Source organism: Hypomesus transpacificus, chromosome 6, assembly GCF_021917145.1.
Source record: "Hypomesus transpacificus isolate Combined female chromosome 6, fHypTra1, whole genome shotgun sequence".
Taxonomy (NCBI): Eukaryota; Metazoa; Chordata; class Actinopteri; order Osmeriformes; family Osmeridae; genus Hypomesus; species Hypomesus transpacificus.
In genome coordinates this window covers 298827-321036 of record NC_061065.1, presented here as the reverse complement: position 1 = coordinate 321036, position 22210 = coordinate 298827, and the positions used below count along the sequence as shown (strand labels likewise).

Sequence of the window (22210 nt, the reverse complement as noted above, 5' to 3'; positions counted from 1 at the left end):
ACATTCAGCATAGTGTTTCCTGTCACATTCAGCATAGTGTTTCCTGGAGAGGGAGATAGAGGGCAGAGAGAGAGATAGAGGGGAGAGAGAGATAGAGGGGAGAGAGAGATATAAAGGGGAGAGAGGCCTGGTCCAGAGTGTGTTCTCTGACTTTGAAGCTTCATGAGGTATAAAAACACACCATCAGCAAACTCACCATGACTTTGAAAGGTTTTAGAGGACCTGTGGTCTGTCTTCCTCTCTCTTTCCCTCTTTCTCTTTCCCTCTTTCTCTTTCTCTCTCTCTTTCCCTCTCCCTCTATTTCTCTAAATCTCCCACTGACTTTCTCTCTCTTTACCTCAGTCTCTTTTTCCATCTCTTTATCGCTTTCTCAGGAGAGAAATGGAGAGAAAGCAAGGGCTTTCAGATTGAAAAGAGGCCTTTATCTATAACAAGGATACACAGCGGCCTTTTCTTGGCTAATCTGTATTTACCTTTAAAAGTATACTGTAGGATTTTCTCGGTTCATAATCATAAAACGATGAGAGTAATTCCAGGAAAGTGCATATGTCCGTGTAGCAAACGACGCCACTAAATATTTCATGGCGCTTGTGCCTATTGCGCGTGTTCTTAAAATAACCTGTCATCAGCGTTTCCGAGTCTTCCCCTTCAACCCGGCACATGGTTACAGTCAAGTACATCAATCAGGCCCACCAACAGAGTAGCCAGGACCGCGCGCACATGCACATCACACCGCCGCGCCTGGCTGCTCGAGCAGCAGGAGCATCACCGGTAGTCACGGATCCGCGGTGTTCTATCAGAACCAGGGAGGAATGGCTTAAACAAATAAGGAGATCGTGCTAGGGTCGAGTGATGATCAATATCTGACTGTGTTCGTTTGCAAATTGCTGCAGTGCCGTTTTCCAGGTGTAACGTGTGTCTGGACTATTCTCGTACGGATTGAACAAGCTGGGCAAGCGAGCCTGATGTCACATGTGCCTCATCGGAAGAGACGGGGCATCTGCAAGCTGGATCTGGAGGAGGATGCTGCGGCAAGTGATCCACAGAGGGCTCAAAGCTTCCTTCTACTGGCTGGGCTTGTTCGTTAGTCGGCATCCGGTATTTTTCCTTACCGTACCCGCAGTCCTAACCATCATTTTTGGATCTACCGTGTTGAGCAGATTCAAGCCTGAGACGGACCTCGAGATACTGGTTGCCCCGACGCACAGTCTCGCTAAAATAGAGCGGAGTCTCGCCAACAGCCTGTTCCCCATTGACCAGTCTAAACACAAGCTGTATTCAGACCTGCACACTCCAGGCAGATACGGGAGGCTGATCCTGCTGGCTAAGTCAGGGGGGAACATTCTGGAGCTAGCAGACCAGGTATTGCAGGTTCACAAGCAGGTGTTGGAACTGCGTGTCAATTACAAGGGATTCAATTACACTTTCGCTCATCTCTGCGTCCTCAGTCATCGGGATAAGCGATGCCTCTTGGATGATATAATCACAATATTCGAAGACATTCGATCGGCTATCCTCTCAAACAGCACTTTCTCCAAGGTGCCGGTGAGCTATCCAAACACAACATTAAAGGTAAGACACAGGCCCCTGGTGAGGGATATTAATGATGAACGAAAGGCAGTGTCTCTAGGACGCATCAATTACTCATAGCCTACGTGCCAGGTTCTGTCTGAATAGCTACACGTGCCTTACGTGCAGCGAGATAGCCCTAAACAGAATTTCCGGGATTATATAGACATCTATATATAGAGTGCATCTACGGCTATGCTTTGAAGGTTGACATCGACGCCTAACGTGCTAATGAAGGAGGTGTACGTATTTGCTCCCCCTAGCTCCCGATCTACACTGCATGATTCCTCGGTATCAGCGAGGGAATCCTTTCGCGGTCTAGTCGGCTCAGTGCGGGTTAGGATTCGGCTGCATCGTCCTCCACTGCTCCCGGAGAGCGCGGGGAATGTCCTCCTGGCTTCCTTTCTTTCTTTCATTTTTTTTTTGATGCAGTGTCTCCCTCGCTCCTGTCAGCTTTTCTTACATACTGGAGGCATGGAGCGGCTATCGTGCAGCCCGACTTCTCTTGTAAAACGCTGCTTAACAGCTTGAGTATGCATGGACTGCCGCCGTTGCAGATGCCGTGGATTAGCCTACAGTCTCTGCTGAAGCCATGGTCTGAGTTTGTTACAGAGCCACAATATCCCCGTGTAACAATTGTATTGATCATAAATGCAACAACTAATGGTTGTTTGGGGATAAACAAACTCGCCAGTTGTGGCTTTAAATAAGTCCCTGTTAAACAGAGGGTATACAGGCCTGAGATCCAGGCTGCAGTACACAACACACTGTGTGTATCCCTACAGTACACAACACACTGTGTGTATCCCTACAGTACACAACACACTGGTCAGACTGTGTGTGTGTGTATCCCTACAGTACACAACACACTGGTCAGACTGTGTGTGTGTGTGTGTGTGTATCCCTACAGTATACAACACACTGGTCAGACTGTGTGTGTGTGTATCCCTACAGTACACAACACACTGGTCAGACTGTGTGTGTGTGTATCCCTACAGTACACAACACACTGGTCAGACTGTGTGTGTGTGTGTGTATCCCTACAGTATACAACACACTGGTCAGACTGTGTGTGTATCCCTACAGTACACAACACACTGGTCAGACTGTGTGTGTGTGTGTATCCCTACAGTATACAACACACTGGTCAGACACCTGTCAAGGAGATGTTTGATCTCCTCCAATAAGAACAGCCAGTGTGAGGTAGCCCTGTTTCCTGTTCCAGTAGTCCTGTTTCCTGTCCCAGTAGTCCTGTTTCCTTTCCCAGTAGTCCTGTTTCCTGTTCCAGTAGCCCTGTTTCCTGTACCAGTAGTCCTGTTTCCTGTCCCAGTAGCCCCGTTTCCTGTCCCAGTAGCCCTGTTTCCTGTCCCAGTAGTCCTGTTTCCTTTCCCAGTAGTCCTGTTTCCTGTCCCAGTAGCCTGTTTCCTGTCCCAGTAGTCCTGTTTCCTTTCCCAGTAGTCCTGTTTCCTGTCCCAGTAGTCCTGTTTCCTGTCCCAGTAGTCCTGTTTCCTTTCCCAGTAGTCCTGTTTCCTGTCCCAGTAGCCTGTTTCCTGTTCCAGTAGCCCTGTTTCCTGTCCCAGAATGCCTCTTCCTGTATCAGTGCGTAATTCAGTGGATGGGCCTGCACATAACAGCCCTGCCCCTAATTCATTTCCACATCCTAACTGCTTGGTCCACAATCCAAGGTACACTCCCCTTGTGGACCCACCATGACACCTGCTCTGCTGCGACAACACACTCTGTGATACACCACACAGTACATTTCAAAGTGTTCATTTAACACCATTTTACTTATTGAGTGTTTACATACTGCTGGTCCACTCATCTCCATGAGCACTCCTCGTGTTGAAGAAACACTGGAATTTGCTGCAGATAAATGTTAGATTTTTAACTGACTATTACCATGACAAATACATTATCAGAGTTCTGTGATTGGTCAGTTTAAAGTGGATCTCCATGCCGCAAGCCAATGGGCAAAGGTTTTCTTCGCCTGCAGCGTTAAAGTGATGCTTAGTAGCGCCGCGTTACTTACCCATTGGTTGTTTGCCCACTCGTCTGGAAAAGCCGTCTCCGGAGGTGTGTCCTGTGTCACATCCCTCATCTCCAAGTATCAGCCACCTTCCTGGGAAGTGAATACCAGACCATCGCCCCCTCATCGCCCCCTCATCTCCCCCTCATCTCCCCCTCATCTCCCTGCAGCCCACAGGACGGGACACTCAGAATAAGCCTGAGTGAAAACCAGCAGGCCTGGATGTGGTTTGACATGACGCTCTGCTGTGCGTGTGGGTCTGGTGTCCTGTCTCTGGTTTATGATGTAAACATGCTGGAGGGGTTTAGGGTTACCGCAGCAGGTTGTCATTGAAAGGGAATGAGAATGAATAAATACATACAAATTAAAATTAATCTCTGATACTGTGTTAGTGAACTGTGAGTGTATGTGTGTTCTGATGGTTCAAGTTGTAACAGGACTAGTCTGTGCCTCCATATGACGTCTGTCCCCTGTCTCTGTCCCATAGGACGGCCGGGTGACCTTCATCGGCCACCAGCTGGGCGGCATCTCCTTCTCCCCAGGCAGCCGGGAGCAGCAGGTGAAGTTAGCCCGCGCCGCCCAGATCTCCTACTACCTCCGCAACCATGGCCCAGCCGTGCAAGACACCATCGCAGAGCGCTGGGAGAAGGAGTTCTGCGCCCTCATCCAGCGTCTCTTGGGCCCCAGTGAGGAGCTGCACCTGCAGGCTCTCACCTCCTTCAGCCTGTGGAGAGACTTCCACCAGACGGGGGTGCTGGCCCAGGGGGAGGTGCTGGTCAGCCTGGTGCTGGTGCTGCTGTCTGCCACTGTTTCCAGCTCCATGAGAGACTGTCTGCGGGGGAAGCCCTTCCTGGGTCTGCTGGGGGTGCTCACCATCTGCATCGCCAACGTCACCGCTGCAGGGATCTTCTTCATCTCAGACGGGAAGTTCAACTCCACCTTGTTGGGGGTGCCCTTCTTCGCTATGGGTGAGTGGGAGAGAGAGGGTGAGGATGAGGGGGGGGGTCTGTGGGGGGACGAGAGGGGGCTGTGGGGGGATGAGGGGGGGCTGTGGGGGATGAGGGGGGGGTTGTGGGGGATGAGGGGGGCTGTGGGGAGGTGAGGGGGGGCTGTGGGGTGGGTGGATGGATAGGCTGAGAGGGTGGGGTGAAAGACTGGATTGCTGTCTTTTGATACTGCTCATATGTCTGTTCCACTGACTGGAGACTGCAGCTGCCTGGCTGGCTGGCTGGCTGGCTGCCTTGTTCCAGTCTTATCAGGGGTTTCCATGTGGAGGCTGATAGCAGGGGGGATTAGAGTGATCACTGTGGGGCTTCCCCCCCAGGGTGACCAGCAGAGGAGACTCATGTTATGGTTACAGTGGTGGTGCTTCTGCCGCAGTGTGTGTCTTTTGTTTGTGTATGTTTGCTGGTGTGTGTGTGTTGCTGGTGTGTCTGTGTGTTGCTGTGTGTTGCTGTGTGTGTCTGTGTGCTCTTCTTTCATTATTTAGAGCTCTTTAGATCCAGTACGTATGTGGGACAGGAGTGCCTGTCTGCTGGTATTTACTGTACTTCAGCTGCTTTTACAATATGTTACCTCCCTCTGCTTATCGTGTCTGAGGGTACAGAAGGTGACTGGGTCCCTGGAGGGCACACACACACTCACACACACTCACACACACACACACTCAGAAGGTGACTGGGTCCCTGGAGGCCACACACACACTCACACACACACACACACACACACACACACACACACACACACACACACACACACACACACACACACACACACACACACACACACACACAGAAGGTGACTGGGTCCCTGGAGGGCACACACACACTCACAAACACACACACACTCAGATGGTGACTGGGTCCCTGACTCCCTGGAGGTCTGTGTTGCAGTAAAAACCAGGAACAGAAGGCTGGAGAGTCCTGCAGACCCAACATCCAGCTCTCCTGGGAGGGAGGAGGAGGAGAGAGGGGGTAGAGGAGAGGGACACGATGAGAGAGGGGCTGGGGGTGGGGGAGAGAGGTGGAGTTGCAGGAGAGGAAGAGAGAGAGAGATAGAGCAGTAGGAGAAATCACACTGTAAAAGGAAGAGAGAACAGGAGAGGGTTGTGACCAGAAGGTGAGAGAGAAGGAAGGTTAAAGGAGAAGACATAAGGAGAGTGAGTACATGTGACAGGGCCTAGCAGACTGCAGCTGTCCCATCCCCTGGGGTGCTAAAGTAGAGAGTGTCCTAGTACACTAGCATGGTAGTTAGTACAGGAGGGACTCCTCTAGTATACAGAAGTCAATAGTATAGTGTTTCCAGTACTCTCCTCAATCCCCCCCCCTCTACTCCACCCTTCCCCCTTTCCTCCACCTCCATTTCTACTCCACCTCCCTCTCTCCTTCACCTCCCTTTCTACTCCACCTCCCTCTCTCCTCCACCTCCATTTCTACTCCACCTCCCTCTCTCCTCCACCTCCCTTTCTACTCCACCTCCCTCTCTCCTCCACCTATGTCAGTCCAGCATGCCGTCTGAGTGAGTTAATTAAGTCCGTGGCCTGTCAGTGTGTCCTGGTGGACCCTGGATAATAAATGTAGAAAAACTGACTGAGATCTGGGATGTGAGCCAGGGCTCATGAAACATACATGCTCTGTACTGCTTCCTGCTACATCATCTATGTGTATCTCTCCGCTAAGCTAACTACTGGAGTAACTCCGCAAAGCTAACTACTGAGCTAACTCTACTGAGCTAACTCCGCTAAGCTAACTGTTTGTACTGTCACTTTTGATTAAAGATAGTCTGCTAAATTTAAAATGGTAAATGTAGATTACAGGTGGGAAGCTGACAACCTGGTGACCTTGTGTAGCCAGAACAACTTAGAGCTCAATGCTCTTATGACACTGGAAATGGTTGTGGATTTCAGGAAGAATACAGCCCCACTCACCCCCATCACCCTGAGTGACTCCCCAGTCAACACTGTGGAGTCCTTCCGCTTCCTGGGCGCCATCCTCTCCCAGGACCTCAAGTGGGAACTGAACATCAGCTCCCTCAACAAAAAAGCACAACAGAGGATGTACTTCCTACGGCAGCTGAGGAAATTCAACCTTCCAAAGACAATGATGGTGCACTTCTACTTAGCCATCATTGAGTCATCCTCACCTCCTCCATCACCGTCTGGTACGCTGCTGCCACTGCCAAGGACAAGAGCAGGCTGCAGCGTATCATCCGCACTGCTGAGACGGTGATCGGCTACAATCTGCCTTCCCTCGAGGACCTGCATAGCGAGCGAGGAAGATTGTGGCCGACTCCTCACCCTGGACACTCCCTGTATCAAATCAAACACGACGGATCTGGAGCAGACGCCATGTTGTCATCAACATCTCCAAGGCAACCGCTTGCTAGGTCCGTAAATTCGCAACCGCTTGCTAGGTCCGGTTTTGCGGATTTCTTATAACGTCTCTGGACATGAACAGCGTTTTGGTCCAATTATTACTTTTACTACATTTACTAATATATAAGAAACATTTTTTACCACCTGAAGCAAAATCACTCGTTGGAACATGCAGAAAGTGTGAGTTTGCGCCAAGGTATTGATACACATTTCTCTCTCGCTGCTCTGGCTAAACCTTATGCCGAGTGTAGGGAAAAAGTTGAGGAGGAGACTTATTTAGCTACTACAGATCTATGTGGTCTATCGTTTAATTATCATTATCGAATGTCAATATAAATATCTAGCGTTATATAGATAATTTTTCACCCATATCACCCAGCCCCAGGCTGCGGTCCATCAGGACCAAAACCTCACGCCATAAGAACAGTTTCTTTCCATCTGCTACTGGCCTCTTCAAGGCCAAGGACTCCCACTGACATTCATTCACTTATTTAACTATTATAAGTCTATCTAATGGCAGTTACAGTATGCATAAGCCACCTTCTCGGTATCCGATTGCACTGTTGACCACTCACGCTACTCATTGTTATTCTTATATATATTTTATTTTATATTTAAATTGTTGTATTCTTAGATTGTTCAGTTGTTAGAAATATTAAAACTTTTGCCCTTTCACTTAATTTAAGATTCGTTAACAGTAAATTCCGTGTTTGTATAACATACATGGTGAAAAAAACGAATTCTGATTCTGATTCTAGGAGATGTATACCTTCAGGAACATTGCTCTTTGGGAACTGCAGACTGATTTACAGACATTGTGCATTTCTTTAATGGACCAGGCTGTTGGGGAAGAATTGATTTGACACCGCAGGGCAAGAAGAATGGTGACACGTGACATGGCTGGTCCTACACTCACACACACTCACACACACACACACACACTCACACTCACACACACACACACACACTCACACACACACACACTCACACACACGTAGTGATGGGAGGTTGGGGGAGGAGACGACAGCTTCATGATAGTTATTACAGCTGCAGGGACACTATGGCTCTGTTACGAGGACTGTGTTCATGAAACACAAAATGTTACATATTAATTATGTATATTCAGCAGACATTTTCATCCATTACAGTGGGGTTTTAACCTGCAACCTCTTGATCAGTAGTTAAGTGCTTTAAACACTAAACTATAACCCCCTGCATTGGGCTCGAAAATATAAAATATCTGCTGTTTTTCTTCCTATGGTGTAAAAACATTTAACTCACCTCTGTTACGACTCCCACATCTAACCCTAACCACCTCTGTTACGACTCCCACTCCTACTCCTCTCCTGACCAGAACGGTCAGACCAGACGGTTCACTGCTAGCAGGAAATGTTCAGAGGTCAAATCTAGCCAACTTTATTGATTACTGTAAGAGCGACAGTGACAATGTGTTTTAGTTGGTTAAACAAAGTGAGGGCGAACAAGGCTATTGGATAAAGACAGAGAGGAAAGAAAATACTCCTGCTAATGTATTTGTTGACTTTTGGACGCTGTGATTAATGACCCTGAGTGGAGGTTTGGGTTTAGACAGAAAGAGAGACTTGCTGTTGCCTGGGAGCTGACAGTTGTACATCTTGCTGCTGGCGTTGTAGGATGGTGTCAACATGATCATGGTGCTCAGATGAACAGCTAAAAGACAGCTAAAATCCAGAATCACGCTGATCAGGTCTACGAGGTAATTGTGTGATGTCATTGTGTGATGTCACTGTGTGATATCACTTTGTGATGTCACTGAGAATGAGGACTTGTGTATTCCATGCAGCTTTGCCCCCAACCTTGAATCAATCACAGCAGTCTGTGTGTGTGTAGAGGGTGTGTCTGTGTGTGTGTAGAGGGTGTGTCTGTGTGTGTGTAGAGGGTGTGTCTGTGTGTGTGTAGAGGGTGTGTCTGTGTGTGTGTAGAGGGTGTGTCTGTGTGTGTGTAGAGGGTGTGTCTGTGTGTGTGTAGAGGGTGTGTCTGTGTGTGTGTAGAGGGTGTGTCTGTGTGTGTGTAGAGAGTGTGTGTGTGTGTGTAGAGGGTGTGTCTGTGTGTGTGTAGAGGGTGTGTCTGTGTGTGTGTAGAGAGTGTGTCTGTGTGTGTGTAGAGAGTCTCCCCTATTTTGACGATCTGAAACGCAAGTATCAAAACGCGAAGCGCAAGTAACTTTGTGGGCGTGACTCCGCCGCTGTTGCTATTATACCGGCGGAATAAAAGACTTTGCGCCTGGCGCAAATCTAACATGGGTTGGTCTGAAGGAGCTACATTACAAATGGGTGTGGTTTGGGCGTAACGTGCAATAAACCAATAAGAGCGTCATCTCACATTCCCTTTAAGAGCAGCGCTTGTTACATGGCGGATTGCTCTTATAACGCCGGAAATGCCAGGCGCACGCCAGGAGCGGTTCACAGCCGAGGAGACCGACATTCTCGTCAGGGCCGTAAGAGATAGAGAAGTGACATTGTATGGGAAAGGCAGAGCAGTTTTCTCATTGCACTAAATTGCCCACTCATGCTGTTCATTCAAATTCTTATTTTTATATAAATATATATTTTTTGAAATGTTTATATTTTTTTATTGTTTAGTTCTTAGAATTAGTTTAACTAATGTACTTTTTAACTTAATTTAAGACTGGTAGGCCCTATATGTTTATTGTTCGCGCCTTCCTGCCACAGTAAATTCCGTGTTAGTGTAACACAGGCTACATGGCAGATAAACCAGATTCTGATCCTGATGGAGATGGGAGAAGAAACCCACACAAATTAGCTTCGGTTAAACAGGCTTGGGAGGAAATTGCCACAATTGTTACAAATCAAGTTCACATACATAGAGATTTCTCATGAAAATCTTTTTATAACCATTGAAGCAATGTAACATGCCATAAATCAAAACAATGTAACGTAGCTTCGCAGAAAGAAGACCCTGGCCAGTGGCCTCGCCAGCAGTACCCACGACCAAACTTGCGCCCTTCAAATAGCAGCTAAATAATACGCCATTGACTTTAGACCACGTTTTTCCTGGTCAGTGGCGGAACTGTTTTTCGGAGACTGCAAAATAGCACCAGGGAACGTTAGCGCCGGAACACGCCTCCTTTTTCGCTGAACCGCCCACATGATCGCAAAGTCATTTCGACGTGCGTCTGTGGAGGGAAAAGTCGGCTTTGCGTCGAGTGCAAACTAGGAATGACACTTGCGTCGTTGACTAAGTCAATTGCGCTGGGTGCAAGATAGGGCCCAGTGTGTCTCTGTGTGTGTGTGTCTGTGTAGAGGGTGTGTCTATGTATGTAGAGGGTGTGTCTATGTATGTGCGTGTAGCATGTTTTGTACAGGCAGTCAGTATTGATCATCACTGCTAGCCCTGGACATGAGCTACACACTCACCAGACTGACACACACACACACACACACACAGACTCATTCTGTACAAATACACACACACAGTCTCATTCTGTTCAAATACACTCTACAAAAAACACACACACACACACAGACAGACTCATCTTCTACAAATACACACACACACACAGATTGATCCTCTACACACACACAGACCCCCCATCCGTCCGTCCGTCGTGTTCAGCATGGTATTGGGAGCCAGCTCACGTAGACAAGCGTCTGCATGGTCACACGCTTCAGGGGAGCATGCCTCCTTCACCAGGAGGAACACACACATACACTGTCACTAACATACACACACATACACTGTCACTAACATACACACACATACACTGTCACTAACATACACACACATACACTGTCACTAACATACACACACATACACTGTCACTAACATACACACACATAAACTGTCACTAACATACACACATACACTGTCACTAACATACACACATATACACAGTCACTAACATACACATACTCACATACACATTCTCACATTCACACACATTCACAGTCACTCACATACATACACATACTTGAACCTATGCTCGCTTGCTCTCCAACACACTCTCTAGATCAGTCTCTTTGATCTCTGTCTAAAAAACACACTTTCTCTCTTTTTGTTCCACACTTCTACAGAAACGTGTTCAGCTGTTTGGAGCTCTGGGGGAAGGAGGAAGGGAGAAGGGGAGGAGGGAGGTAGGGAGGTAGGGAGGAGGGGAGGAGGGAGGTTGGGAGGAGGGAGGTGGGGAGGAGGGAGGTGGGGAGGAGGGAGGTGGGGAGGAGGGAGGAGGTACGGCAGTGGGGAGGTAGGGAGGTGGGAAGGAGGTAGGGAGGAGGGAGGTGGGGAGGAGGGAGGTAGGGAGGAGGGAGGTGGGGAGGAGGGAGGAGGTAGGGCAGTGGGGAGGTAGGGGGGTGGGAAGGAGGTAGGGAGGAGGGAGGTGGGGAGGAGGGAGGTGGGGAGGAGGGAGGTAGGGAGGTGGGAAGGAGGTAGGGAGGAGGGAGGTGGGGAGGAGGGAAGGAGGTAGGGAGGAGGGAGGTGGGGAGGAGGGAGGAGGTAGGGCAGTGGGGAGGTAGGGAGGTGGGAAGGAGGTAGGGAGGAGGGAGGTGGGGAGGAGGGAGGTAGGGAGGAGGGAGGTGGGGAGGAGGGAGGAGGTAGGGCAGTGGGGAGGTAGGGAGGTGGGAAGGAGGTAGGGAGGAGGGAGGTGGGGAGGAGGGAGGTGGGGAGGAGGGAGGTATGGAGGTGGGAAGGAGGTAGGGAGGAGGGAGGAGGGAGGTAGGGAGGAGGGAAGTGGGGAGGAGGTAGGGCAGTGGGGAGGTAGGGAGGTGGGAAGGAGGTAGGGAGAAGGGAGGTGGGGAGGAGGGAGGTAGGGAGGAGGGAGGTGGGGAGGAGGGAGGAGGTAGGGCAGTGGGGAGGTAGGGGGGTGGGAAGGAGGTAGGGAGGAGGGAGGTGGGGAGGAGGGAGGTGGGGAGGAGGGAGGTAGGGAGGTGGGAAGGAGGTAGGGAGGAGGGAGGTGGGGAGGAGGGAAGGAGGTAGGGAGGAGGGAGGTGGGGAGGAGGGAGGAGGTAGGGCAGTGGGGAGGTAGGGAGGTGGGAAGGAGGTAGGGAGGAGGGAGGTGGGGAGGAGGGAGGTAGGGAGGAGGGAGGTGGGGAGGAGGGAGGAGGTAGGGCAGTGGGGAGGTAGGGAGGTGGGAAGGAGGTAGGGAGGAGGGAGGTGGGGAGGAGGGAGGTGGGGAGGAGGGAGGTATGGAGGTGGGAAGGAGGTAGGGAGGAGGGAGGTGGGGAGGAGGGAGGTAGGGAGGAGGGAAGTGGGGAGGAGGTAGGGCAGGTGGGAGGTAGGGAGGTGGGAAGGAGGTAGGGAGGAGGGAGGTGGGGAGGAGGGAGGTAGGGAGGAGGGAGGTGGGGAGGAGGGAGGTAGGGAGGTGGGAAGGAGGTAGGGAGGAGGGAGGTGGGGAGGAGGGAGGTAGGGAGGAGGGAGGTGGGGAGGAGGGAAGAGGTAGGGCAGTGGGGAGGTAGGGAGGTGGGAAGGAGGTAGGGAGGAGGGAGGTGGGGAGGTGGGGAGGTGGGAAGGAGGTAGGGAGGAGGGAGGTGGGGAGGAGGGAGGTAGGGAGGAGGGAGGTGGGGAGGAGGGAAGAGGTAGGGCAGTGGGGAGGTAGGGAGGTGGGAAGGAGGTAGGGAGGAGGGAGGTGGGGAGGAGGGAGGTAGGGAGGAGGGAGGTGGGGAGGAGGGAGGTGGGGAGGAGGGAGGTGGGGAGGAGGTAGGGCAGTGGGGAGGTAGGGAGGCAGGGAGGAGGGGAGGGGAGGAGGGAGTTAGGGAGGAGGGAGGTAGGCAGGAGGGAGGTAGGGAGAAGGGGAGGAGGGAGTTAGTGAGGAGGGAGGAGGGGAGGAGGGAGGTGGGGAGTAGGAGGGAAGGAGGAGGGAGGTGGGGAGGAGGGAGGTGGGGAGAAGGGTTCTACAATTGACACTGTATGACTATGTTTAGCTTGTGTTCTGCTCCTCTCTCCTACCAGCCGTCTCTGGAGGAGGGGATCCCTCTCTGAATTGCTCCTCCCAAGGTTTCTTCCATTTTTTCTCCCGTTGGGAGTTTTTCCTTGTCTTCCTTGAGGGTTTAGGTTGGTTGTTCTATGGGCGCATGTGAAGCCCTCTGTGACATGCTTGCGTGTAAAAAGGGCTATACAAATACATTTGATTTGATTCTAATGGAGCCACATATCATGACCGGCCTCAGGTGTTACGTATCCCAGGTCATCTGGAAGCTGTGGTTACGGTTAGGGTTAGAGATCTGAATATCAGTAGAGATGAATGAAGTTAAAAACCTTAATGTATATTTCCCTCAGACAGTCCATGTGTAAATCAGCTCATTGTTCTCCCACTTCTCCAGTTCTGTAGGGAACCAGTTGCATTACCCTCTCTCTCTATTCCTCCCCCTATCTCTCTCTCTCCCTCTCATTCTCTCCCCTCCATCTTTCTGTTCTATTTGTTTTTATACCTTTTCCAATTCCCTTTGTAGCACTTCTGTAATATATGGATCTTGGGTTCCTGTAGGGTCATAAATACGTAGTCCTCATATTGGCTCTCTGCTCTCCTGAAGAAAAACTGAGTGTGTGAGTGCATGTGCTTGTGTGCGAGTGTCTGTGCATGTGTGTGTGTGTCTGTGCTTGTGTGCGTGTGTCCCATTTTTTCAATGTGCCCGTGTCTGTGCATGTGTGTGTGTGTCTGTGCTTGTGTGTGTCTGTGCATGTGTGTGTGTGTCTGTGCATGTGTGTGTCTGTGCTTGTGTGTGTCTGTGCTTGTGTGTGTCTGTGCATGTGTGTGTCTGTGCTTGTGTGTGTCTGTGCATGTGTGTGTCTGTGCTTGTGTGTGTCTGTGCTTGTGTGTGTCTGTGCTTGTGTGTGTAGTTCTCTCTCCCTCTTTCTTTCCCTCTTTCTCTTTCTCTTCTTTGTCATTCCCCCCCCTCTCTCTCTCTCTTCACTATTCACTCCACTGTTGGTGTGTTACTGTGGGCGGTAGGTACCACCATGTGACTGTGTGTGTGTGGTGTACTGAGGGTGTTCATAGCTGTGCTGTCATACAACCTTGTTGCAGACAGTGTTTTTGTGTGTACTGGAGCCAGTGTGCTGCGTAGCATACCAGAGATACCAGAGATGGCAGTGTGTGTGTGTAAGCCATATTAGGGGCTGTTTCAGATCGCTTCACTTCATTCTCTATTTAAAGCCAGCGCTCCTGTTTCCATGGAGTTTGTTTCTGGGCGACAACACAAAGAAGAGCCCCTTGTTTGCTCATTCAGCTGTGACCGTTTGGTGGTCCAGGCTGGTGGGACCAGGGGAGGCTGGTGGGACCAGGGGAGGCTGGGGGGACCAGGGGAGGCTGGGGGGACCAGGGGAGGCTGGGGGGACCAGGGGAGGCTGGTGGGACCAGGGGAGGCTGGTGGGACCAGGGGAGGCTAAACAATGCCTGAATCGAGAATAAAAGCCCCGAAAATGCAATGGATGACATTACACTCTACTCTATATATTGTTTTCATATAAACAAAACATTTGGCCCTGATTTAGCTCCATATGCCACCAAAACCCTTTTGTTCAGCTCTGTATGTAACCCTGTCTGTTCAGGAAGATGTTCAGCTCTGTATATAATGTAATCCTGTCTGTTCAGGAAGATAAGCCGATCGATTGGATTGATTACACCACGATCAATTACGGAAAGAAAATTAAATGTCCAGAAATGCCAGTGCCATACTCTAGCTCGTCTGAAATCATTTAGATTTATAAACGTGTGACATCAGACCAGGCATAGACTGTGTGCCCTGGGGGGGAGGACCAGATGGGGCCGATACTAATATAATCTCTCCACCTGTGTCTCATCAATCACTTTACTGGATCTCCAGGCTTCTCCAATCACACCAAGCCATTTGACATTTTGCATCCCCAAATACATGGTGCAGGGAAATACCATCATCATCAAGTCATCTCCGCCTGCTTACGCAGGTAAACTGATGCACATTGTTGCGTTTGTCTTCCTCTCCCCATCGTCTAAACCAACTGACACTAACTAATTGACCTGTAGCGCGGCTCAATAAGACTAAAAGCAGGCAAAACCAATCCACCTGACTCATTATATTGGCGTAATCCTTTATAGTTAATTAACTTTTTTTTCCCTGTGTCGAGCGAGGAGATATTTATGATGCTGGTGAGGAGGAGGGGGGGGGGGGTGGGGGGGGTGGGGGGGGGGGGTTGGGGGGGGGGGTTGGGGGGCTCAGCTGAAACATAGAGGAGGGAGATGGATCCAGAACACCCACAGACATCCTGCAAACAGGAGATGGATGAGTGATACATTTATTCAAATGTTTAAAAGCCCAAACACACCCCTGTGCCAGAAATACACAACTTCACTCAAATGCAGGGAAATGAGTGGGCTTGTGTGTGTGTGACTGTGTGTGCGTGTGACTGTGTGTGTGATTGTGTGTTTGTGTGTATTTGTGGCTGCGTGGGTGAAAATAGAACATTTCCTTTCCAATGTCCTCCTCCTCTGTGATTGGTGAGATTCTCATGGATGTTTAATACAGCTGAACTCCAATAACAAACCAACAAGCCAACGTCACATCATTTAAACGTAACAGTAATTACCTCACATGGGTTGTCAATGTGGGGATTTAAGGATCCTTATTGGTCAAAACATGACAATATATTTAGTGTGTTACCAACACACTATTATTACATTACTATATACTATTAGTAGTCTGTATTACTGTACCATTATTACAATAGTACCAAACAGTGCCTGGTACAGCCCATTGCACCAAAATATTATAGTCATAATTATGAACTTCTGATCAAAAATATAAATTGTATATATTTAATGTACAGCTCAGCCATCGAGCATTTGCAGACCAAGAGGTCACAGGTTCTAATCCCCCTGCATGTTTCTTTGGATAATAGCTGTCCTAAATGAAAGCATTATTGTAAATAAAATAGTGAAAAAGCATGTGATATTTGTACTGTATGTCACTTTCGATAAAAGCATATCAAAAAGCCTTAAGTGTTTCCTCTCCTTTGTGGTTGCAGGCCACGGAACCAAAGGAGTGTTTGAGCTGCTGGCAGGCTGGAGACGGACGCGGGAGACCCTCCCGTTCAAGGAGCGTGTGGCTGACGCCTTCGCTGACGTCATGGTGTGCTACACTATGACCAGCTCGCTCTACATCATCACCTTTGGCATGGGCGCCAGCCCCTTCACCAACATCGAGTCTGTGAAGATCTTCTGCCAGAGCATGTGCGTGGCCGTCCTGGTCAACTACTGCTACGTGTTCTCCTTCTACGGGTCCTGCCTGGTGTTTGCAGGCCAGCTGGAGCAGAACCGCTACCACAGTGTGTTCTGCTGCAAGATCCCATCTGTGGAGTACCTGGACCGCCAGCCCACCTGGTTCAAGACCATGATGAGCGACGGACACGACCTGTCCACGCACCACGACAGCGCCCCCTATCAGAAGCACTTCATCCAGCACTTCTTGAGGGAGCACTACACGGAGTGGATCACCAACACGTACGTGAAGCCGTTCGTGGTGATCCTCTATCTGATCTATGCCTCCTTCTCCTTCATGGGGTGTCTGCAGATCAGCGACGGGTCCAACGTGGTCAACCTGCTGGCCACTAACTCTCCCAGCGTCTCCTACGCCATGACGCAGCAGAAATACTTCAGCAACTACAGCCCTGTGATCGGCTTCTACATCTACGAGCCGATTGAGTACTGGAACTCCACGGTGCAGGAACACCTGAGGACGCTGGGACAAGGCTTCAATAAGATCTCCTGGATCGATAACTACTTCCACTACCTGAAGGTGGTGAACGTGAGCGCCTCCACCAAGAGCGACTTCATCTCCATCCTCAAAGGCTCATTCCTGCAGAGCCCGGAGTACCAGCACTTCACGGAGGACATCATCTTCTCCAAGAACGGCGAGGAGTATGACATCATCGCGTCCAGGATGTACCTGGTGGCCAGGACCACGGAAAAGACACGCGAGGAAGTGGTGGAGCTTCTGGAGAGACTCCGCCCCCTGTCGCTCATCAACAGTATCAAGTTCATCGTGTTCAACCCCACCTTCGTCTTCATGGATCGCTACATCTCCTCCGTCATCTCGCCCATCCTCACCTCTAGCTTCAGCGTCCTCACCATCCTCATCCTCACCATCTTCCTGGTGGTCAGCCCCCTGGGGAACTTCTGGCTGATCCTGACAGTGACGTCGGTGGAGCTAGGCGTGCTAGGCCTGATGACGCTCTGGAATGTAGACATGGACAGCATCTCCATCCTGTGCCTTATTTATACTCTCAACTTCGCCATGGATCACTGTGCGCCCCACCTGTACACGTTCGTCCTGGCCAACGAACACACCCGGACGCAGTGCATCAAGATCTCACTGGAGGAGCACGGGGCGGCCATCTTGCAAAACGCGTCTTGTTTCGTGATCGGAATGATGCCTCTTGTGTTTGTGCCTTCCAACCTGAGCTACACGCTGTTCAAGTGCTCCCTCCTGACAGCCGGCTGCACCGTGCTGCACTGCTTCATCATCCTGCCTGTCTTTCTCACCTTTTTCCCGCCCTCCAAGAAGAGACACAAGAAGAAGAAGAGGGCCAAGAGGAAGGAGCGAGAGCGGGAGCGGGAGCGGGAGGAGGTAGAGTGCATCGAAGTCAGGGAGAACCCTGATCATGTGACGAACGTCTGAGTGATCATTGGTGAAGGTGAGCGATGAGCGTCAGCACTGGGGCGAAGAGGCTCCGCCCACAGACGTGTCAGAGATGACCCGGCCCCCGGAGGGCGGGCATTCCAGGCGCCCTGGCCAATAGCAGCCATGCTGGGCAGCGTAGAGAGCCGCCCCATTGGTCCGTCCTCAAGCCTGGACAGAGGCGCGTTACCATAGAAACCACCACTCGTCTTGACACCGTAAACACACAGTCTTGACACGAGACACTGAAAAATCTATACTAGCAACATTGAATAATTAGCAAATGAGCAAATATATTTTGAGCTCCTGTAGCCCCCCCTGTGTCTGCTAGAGAAAGTGAATGGACACCCTCCTGTATTATTGTCCTTGACGATCTGACTCATATTGTCTATTGTTATCATGTTAGACATCTTATCACATGACAATGACGAGACCACATCTGATAAGATACAAATGTCTGTATTTAGGAGCTGTGACGACTTGCAAGCACCTTAGTCTGTCAGTCAGCACCCCTCTCCCCTGTGCCCTGTCCTGACAGAGTCAACCCTTCTTTCTACCTTCCTAGTGTTGTGAGGGAGAGAACATGCTTCTCCAGCCACCAAAGCAAACAGCTGAACACAGCTTTGCTGGGTATCGCTATGGACCTGTCGGCAGGGGGGGGGTGGCCAGATCGCTCAAACCTCGAGGGAAACATCTGTGTTCTGATTTGTCACAAGCATCCATACAGACCCAAAGTTTATTTCTGCTTTTCGATCTCAGACACAGGGACCGCATTGAAATGCTCCACACAGTCCGTGCAGACACACAGCAGTGTGGAGCAAGCTTAACAGGGCAGATGGTGTACACTGTGTTCATTATGGGTAATGATCTTGCACAGTAAATCATGTGGTGAGGATTGACCCGGTTTACCTCAGTGAGGAGGTTCTGTATTCAACTGCTTTGTTTCAGTTTTCACTTCTGTTTTCTGTTGCCAGCGAATGCAACTGTAGCTTTGATAAGATGCATGTTTTGCATATATTAGGTCTGGTGTCACAGACTAACAGAGCTGCCAGGGTTTTGGTGTGACGCAGGAAGCACATAAGTGGAGGGCCTAAACTTACAGCTTCCCCAAAACCCTTGAGGGACACTGATCTGAGGAAAAGAGGCTGTTGTTTCTCGAAATCCTTTTTGAACCAGGTGTGGGTCAGAGGAACTGACCATGACTAAATAATAATGACACAAACATCGTGCTTCGTATAGCCCATGTGTGATAAAGCATTACATTTTTATCATTTACACAAGACATGATTTGAAAACAAAGAATGCAGACAAATTGACAAACACCACTAGCTGTCCACTCATGGACAAACTACATCCTGCTTCCCTTCCTTCCTCAATCCCTTCCTCAAGACCTGAGAGTCTATAGCTTTTTCTCTGCCACTCCCAGCGCACCTGATAACATCTGTGTTAAGGCCAACACACACACACATACATTCCCCCCCACAAACACTCACACACACACCCACACACACAGGCAAGGTCAGACAAGCCGAGATAGCCATCGCAGGCGACCTCTAGCTGGTCTCTACCTGTTCCGGAGGTCCCCATCAAGCCCGGAAGGAAGTACAAGTCGATAGGTAATTCTTTCTGTGCGTATTCGTTTCGACATTGAAATGGGATCCATTATTCTCTCCTGTTTGATGGCTTGAATGGGTTGAGGCTCCTCTTGAAGGGACCAGATGTCTCTGAGTGGTGCAGTGTGGTTTCTGATCAGGACTGGACATAGGCAGAGGGTGCAGTGTGGTTTCTGATCAGGACTGGACATAGGCAGAGGGTGCAGTGTGGTTTCTGATCAGGACTGGACATAGGCAGAGGGTGCAGTGTGGTTTCTGATCAGGACTGGACATAGGCAGAGGGTGCAGTGTGGTTTCTGATCAGGACTGGACATAGGCAGAGGGTGCAGTGTGGTTTCTGATCAGGACTGGACATAGGCAGAGGGTGCAGTGTGGTTTCTGATCAGGACTGGACATAGGCAGAGGGTGCAGTGTGGTTTCTGATCAGGACTGGACATAGGCAGAGGGTGCAGTGTGGTTTCTGATCAGGACTGGACATAGGCAGAGGGTGCAGATGTATCTGGTGCCACATGGAGGGAACATCGTGTTTATTTGTGGAGCTGAGAAGAAAACATGGCACATGATTAAACCATAGATAACCCTAACCTTATCTGACCCTATCTAACCTTATCTAACCCTAGCTAACCCTGTCTAACCCTAGCTAACCCTAGCTAACCCTATCTAACCCTATCTAACCTTATCTAACCCTATCTAACCCTATCTAACCTTATCTAACCCTATCTAACCCTATCTAACCATACCCATTATTACCCATCAGGTTAGTCCCTGTTGTGTAAGAGGAGCAATTAAACTCAGCCCAAGATGGACAAAATCTTCTTGTACATCCCCTCCCCGTAACGAAACATTTCGATCATCATGCGTTGAACTTGGCGAAAGTGAAGCCCACAGATAGGCTGTTTGTGACCTTCCTGTGTGCTGGAGGAGACAGCAGTGTAGTCCAGGAGTGTGCAGGTAGCTACTAGCTAACAAGCAGAGTAGAACCTCAAACCTTCCTGTGTGCTGGAGGAGACAGCAGTGTAGTCCAGGAGTGTGCAGGTAGCTACTAGCTAACAAGCAGAGTAGAACCTCAAACCGCCACTTTGAAGCTGAAGTAGCTACTCAAACTGGGAGAACCAGAACCAGGCTAGCTACCGCAGAACACTAAACTGTTAGTGTCACCACATCCTGCATAAGCCATGCCATGTACTGCAGCGTGAAGGCATGAACTTTCTTTTTTATGTACGGTAAAGAAATGCAAAACAGAAATTATTTTAATTCCCAAAATGACGTTGTGTATGCATGGCACTGTATGGTATGTATGCATGTCTTTGATTTCGGTATGTGGAGTGTCTGCTGCATCGTAGTCAACCTTCGCTGTTTCAGTGTAGACTGACTCTGTAAAGCCACGTGTAACCGTGTTTGTTTTAAACTAAAGCAAAAGCCAGAGGATGATATTCTGAAATGTTAAATAATTGTACATTCATTCCTTTTATATATTTTCTAAGAAAACTAAATATAGAAAGTATAAAGATTTTTGTATGCAATTTTCTTTTCTTATAAAAAAGCAATAAAGAATAAAAAGTTTGAACCAGTACTGTAGGCCAGTAATAAACTGGATGTTAACAGTCGAGTTCTGCTCTTTCTTGCACACTGTGGTGTTTATGTTTATGTGTAGAAAACTCACCTGGGGCCCGTTCTCCGTACGTCGCTTACTCAGTTAACTGGATTTGATTGTGGAAGATTTGTCATTATCTTGGATTGTTCGGTTCTTCAAAGCTCATCCTGGACTTGCTGTCATAGCAACAGGTCCGCAAGCTTGAACCTGCTCGGGAGCAGGTTTATTTTACTGAATGTAAACAGGATTCGATTGCGGCTTTACAGACAGAGGTGATACAGGAAGTCTGTCACAACCATGTCTTATCCGTTTTTACGACACCAACCTGTTGCAGAAGGTGAACAAATAATTATCAGAATCTACAAGTAGCGTTGCGTGATAGACAGATCCAATTAGCACAGCGAGACAGGCTACTGTAGCCTACTTTTTGAGAGATCGGTTTTCTCGTGAGGATGTCGTTTACATCATTAATTTGTTGGAACCACATTAATTTATTATATGACATTAGATGATGAACAAAGTAATTATGAAAAGAAGAAAATACAAAGACAAACTGGCCTAGCCTTCTGTAATAAGCGATAAAACATTTAACTACATTTAATTTGTCTTCCACTTTTTGCCAGCCCTCTCCTGGATTTTGCAGACTTTGAGGTGTTCCCTGCCGTTTGGTTAAATCTTCTAATTTGGAGTAGCATTCGGGCAAGCTCTTGCTCTGTTTGGCTTTGTTGCAGAAAACACAGGGCGCTCTTTTTGGCCATGGTGAGCAGCCATAGATTTATGTGAGCAGCCAATAGCAGCGTTGCTGATCAAGGTTTCTACTATTGATACATGACCCCTTTTAGACCAACGCATAACTCAATCCAGCTATACTAATCATAAAGAACAAGGGTGTTGGAAGAACCAAATTAGCCTGATCAAGATTAGCACGATGATATAATCTGGGATGTGTCATTTGATCTTGGATGTAATAAGCGACGTAGGGAGAACGGGCCCCTGTACACCAGTGTAGTCCAACCAGAGGCTTATCCACCACCCAGACTCACTCCTAAACAACATGTTAGTTCGTACTCTTCATACATCTCACGTTGTGGTCAGGGTTAGGGTCAGGGTGGTCGTAATCTGGGATGGGGTTCTTACTCCTTCACTATCCAGCCGTTATAATACAGGGTTAGGGCCATTATAATACCGGGTTAGGGTCAGGGCCATTATAATACAGGGTTAGGGTTAAGGCTATTATAATACAGGGAAATTCAGTACATCTGTCTCCTACACAGTTTAATCAAGCTTGATAATGATTATTTCTAATTGTTTTATTGTTTCAAAGTTACAAACCAACAAATAATAACAAAGCCATTTCATGTGTCTCTCCAGAATGTGCTTGTTGTG

At 49.2% G+C, this 22210-nt stretch overlaps 1 protein-coding gene across 1 annotated transcript; it reads left to right on the top strand.

Annotated features, from left to right (window-relative positions):
• The first annotated feature begins 939 nt into the window (after positions 1 to 939).
• Positions 940 to 18215, top strand: ptchd4 (patched domain containing 4). Its single transcript, XM_047021792.1, has 3 exons — positions 940 to 1572; positions 4086 to 4566; positions 15966 to 18215. The coding sequence occupies exons 1-3, from the start codon at positions 973 to 975 to the stop codon at positions 17615 to 17617; spliced, it is 2733 nt and encodes a 910-aa protein (XP_046877748.1). The 5' UTR covers positions 940 to 972; the 3' UTR covers positions 17618 to 18215.
• The last annotated feature ends 3995 nt before the right edge of the window (positions 18216 to 22210 follow it).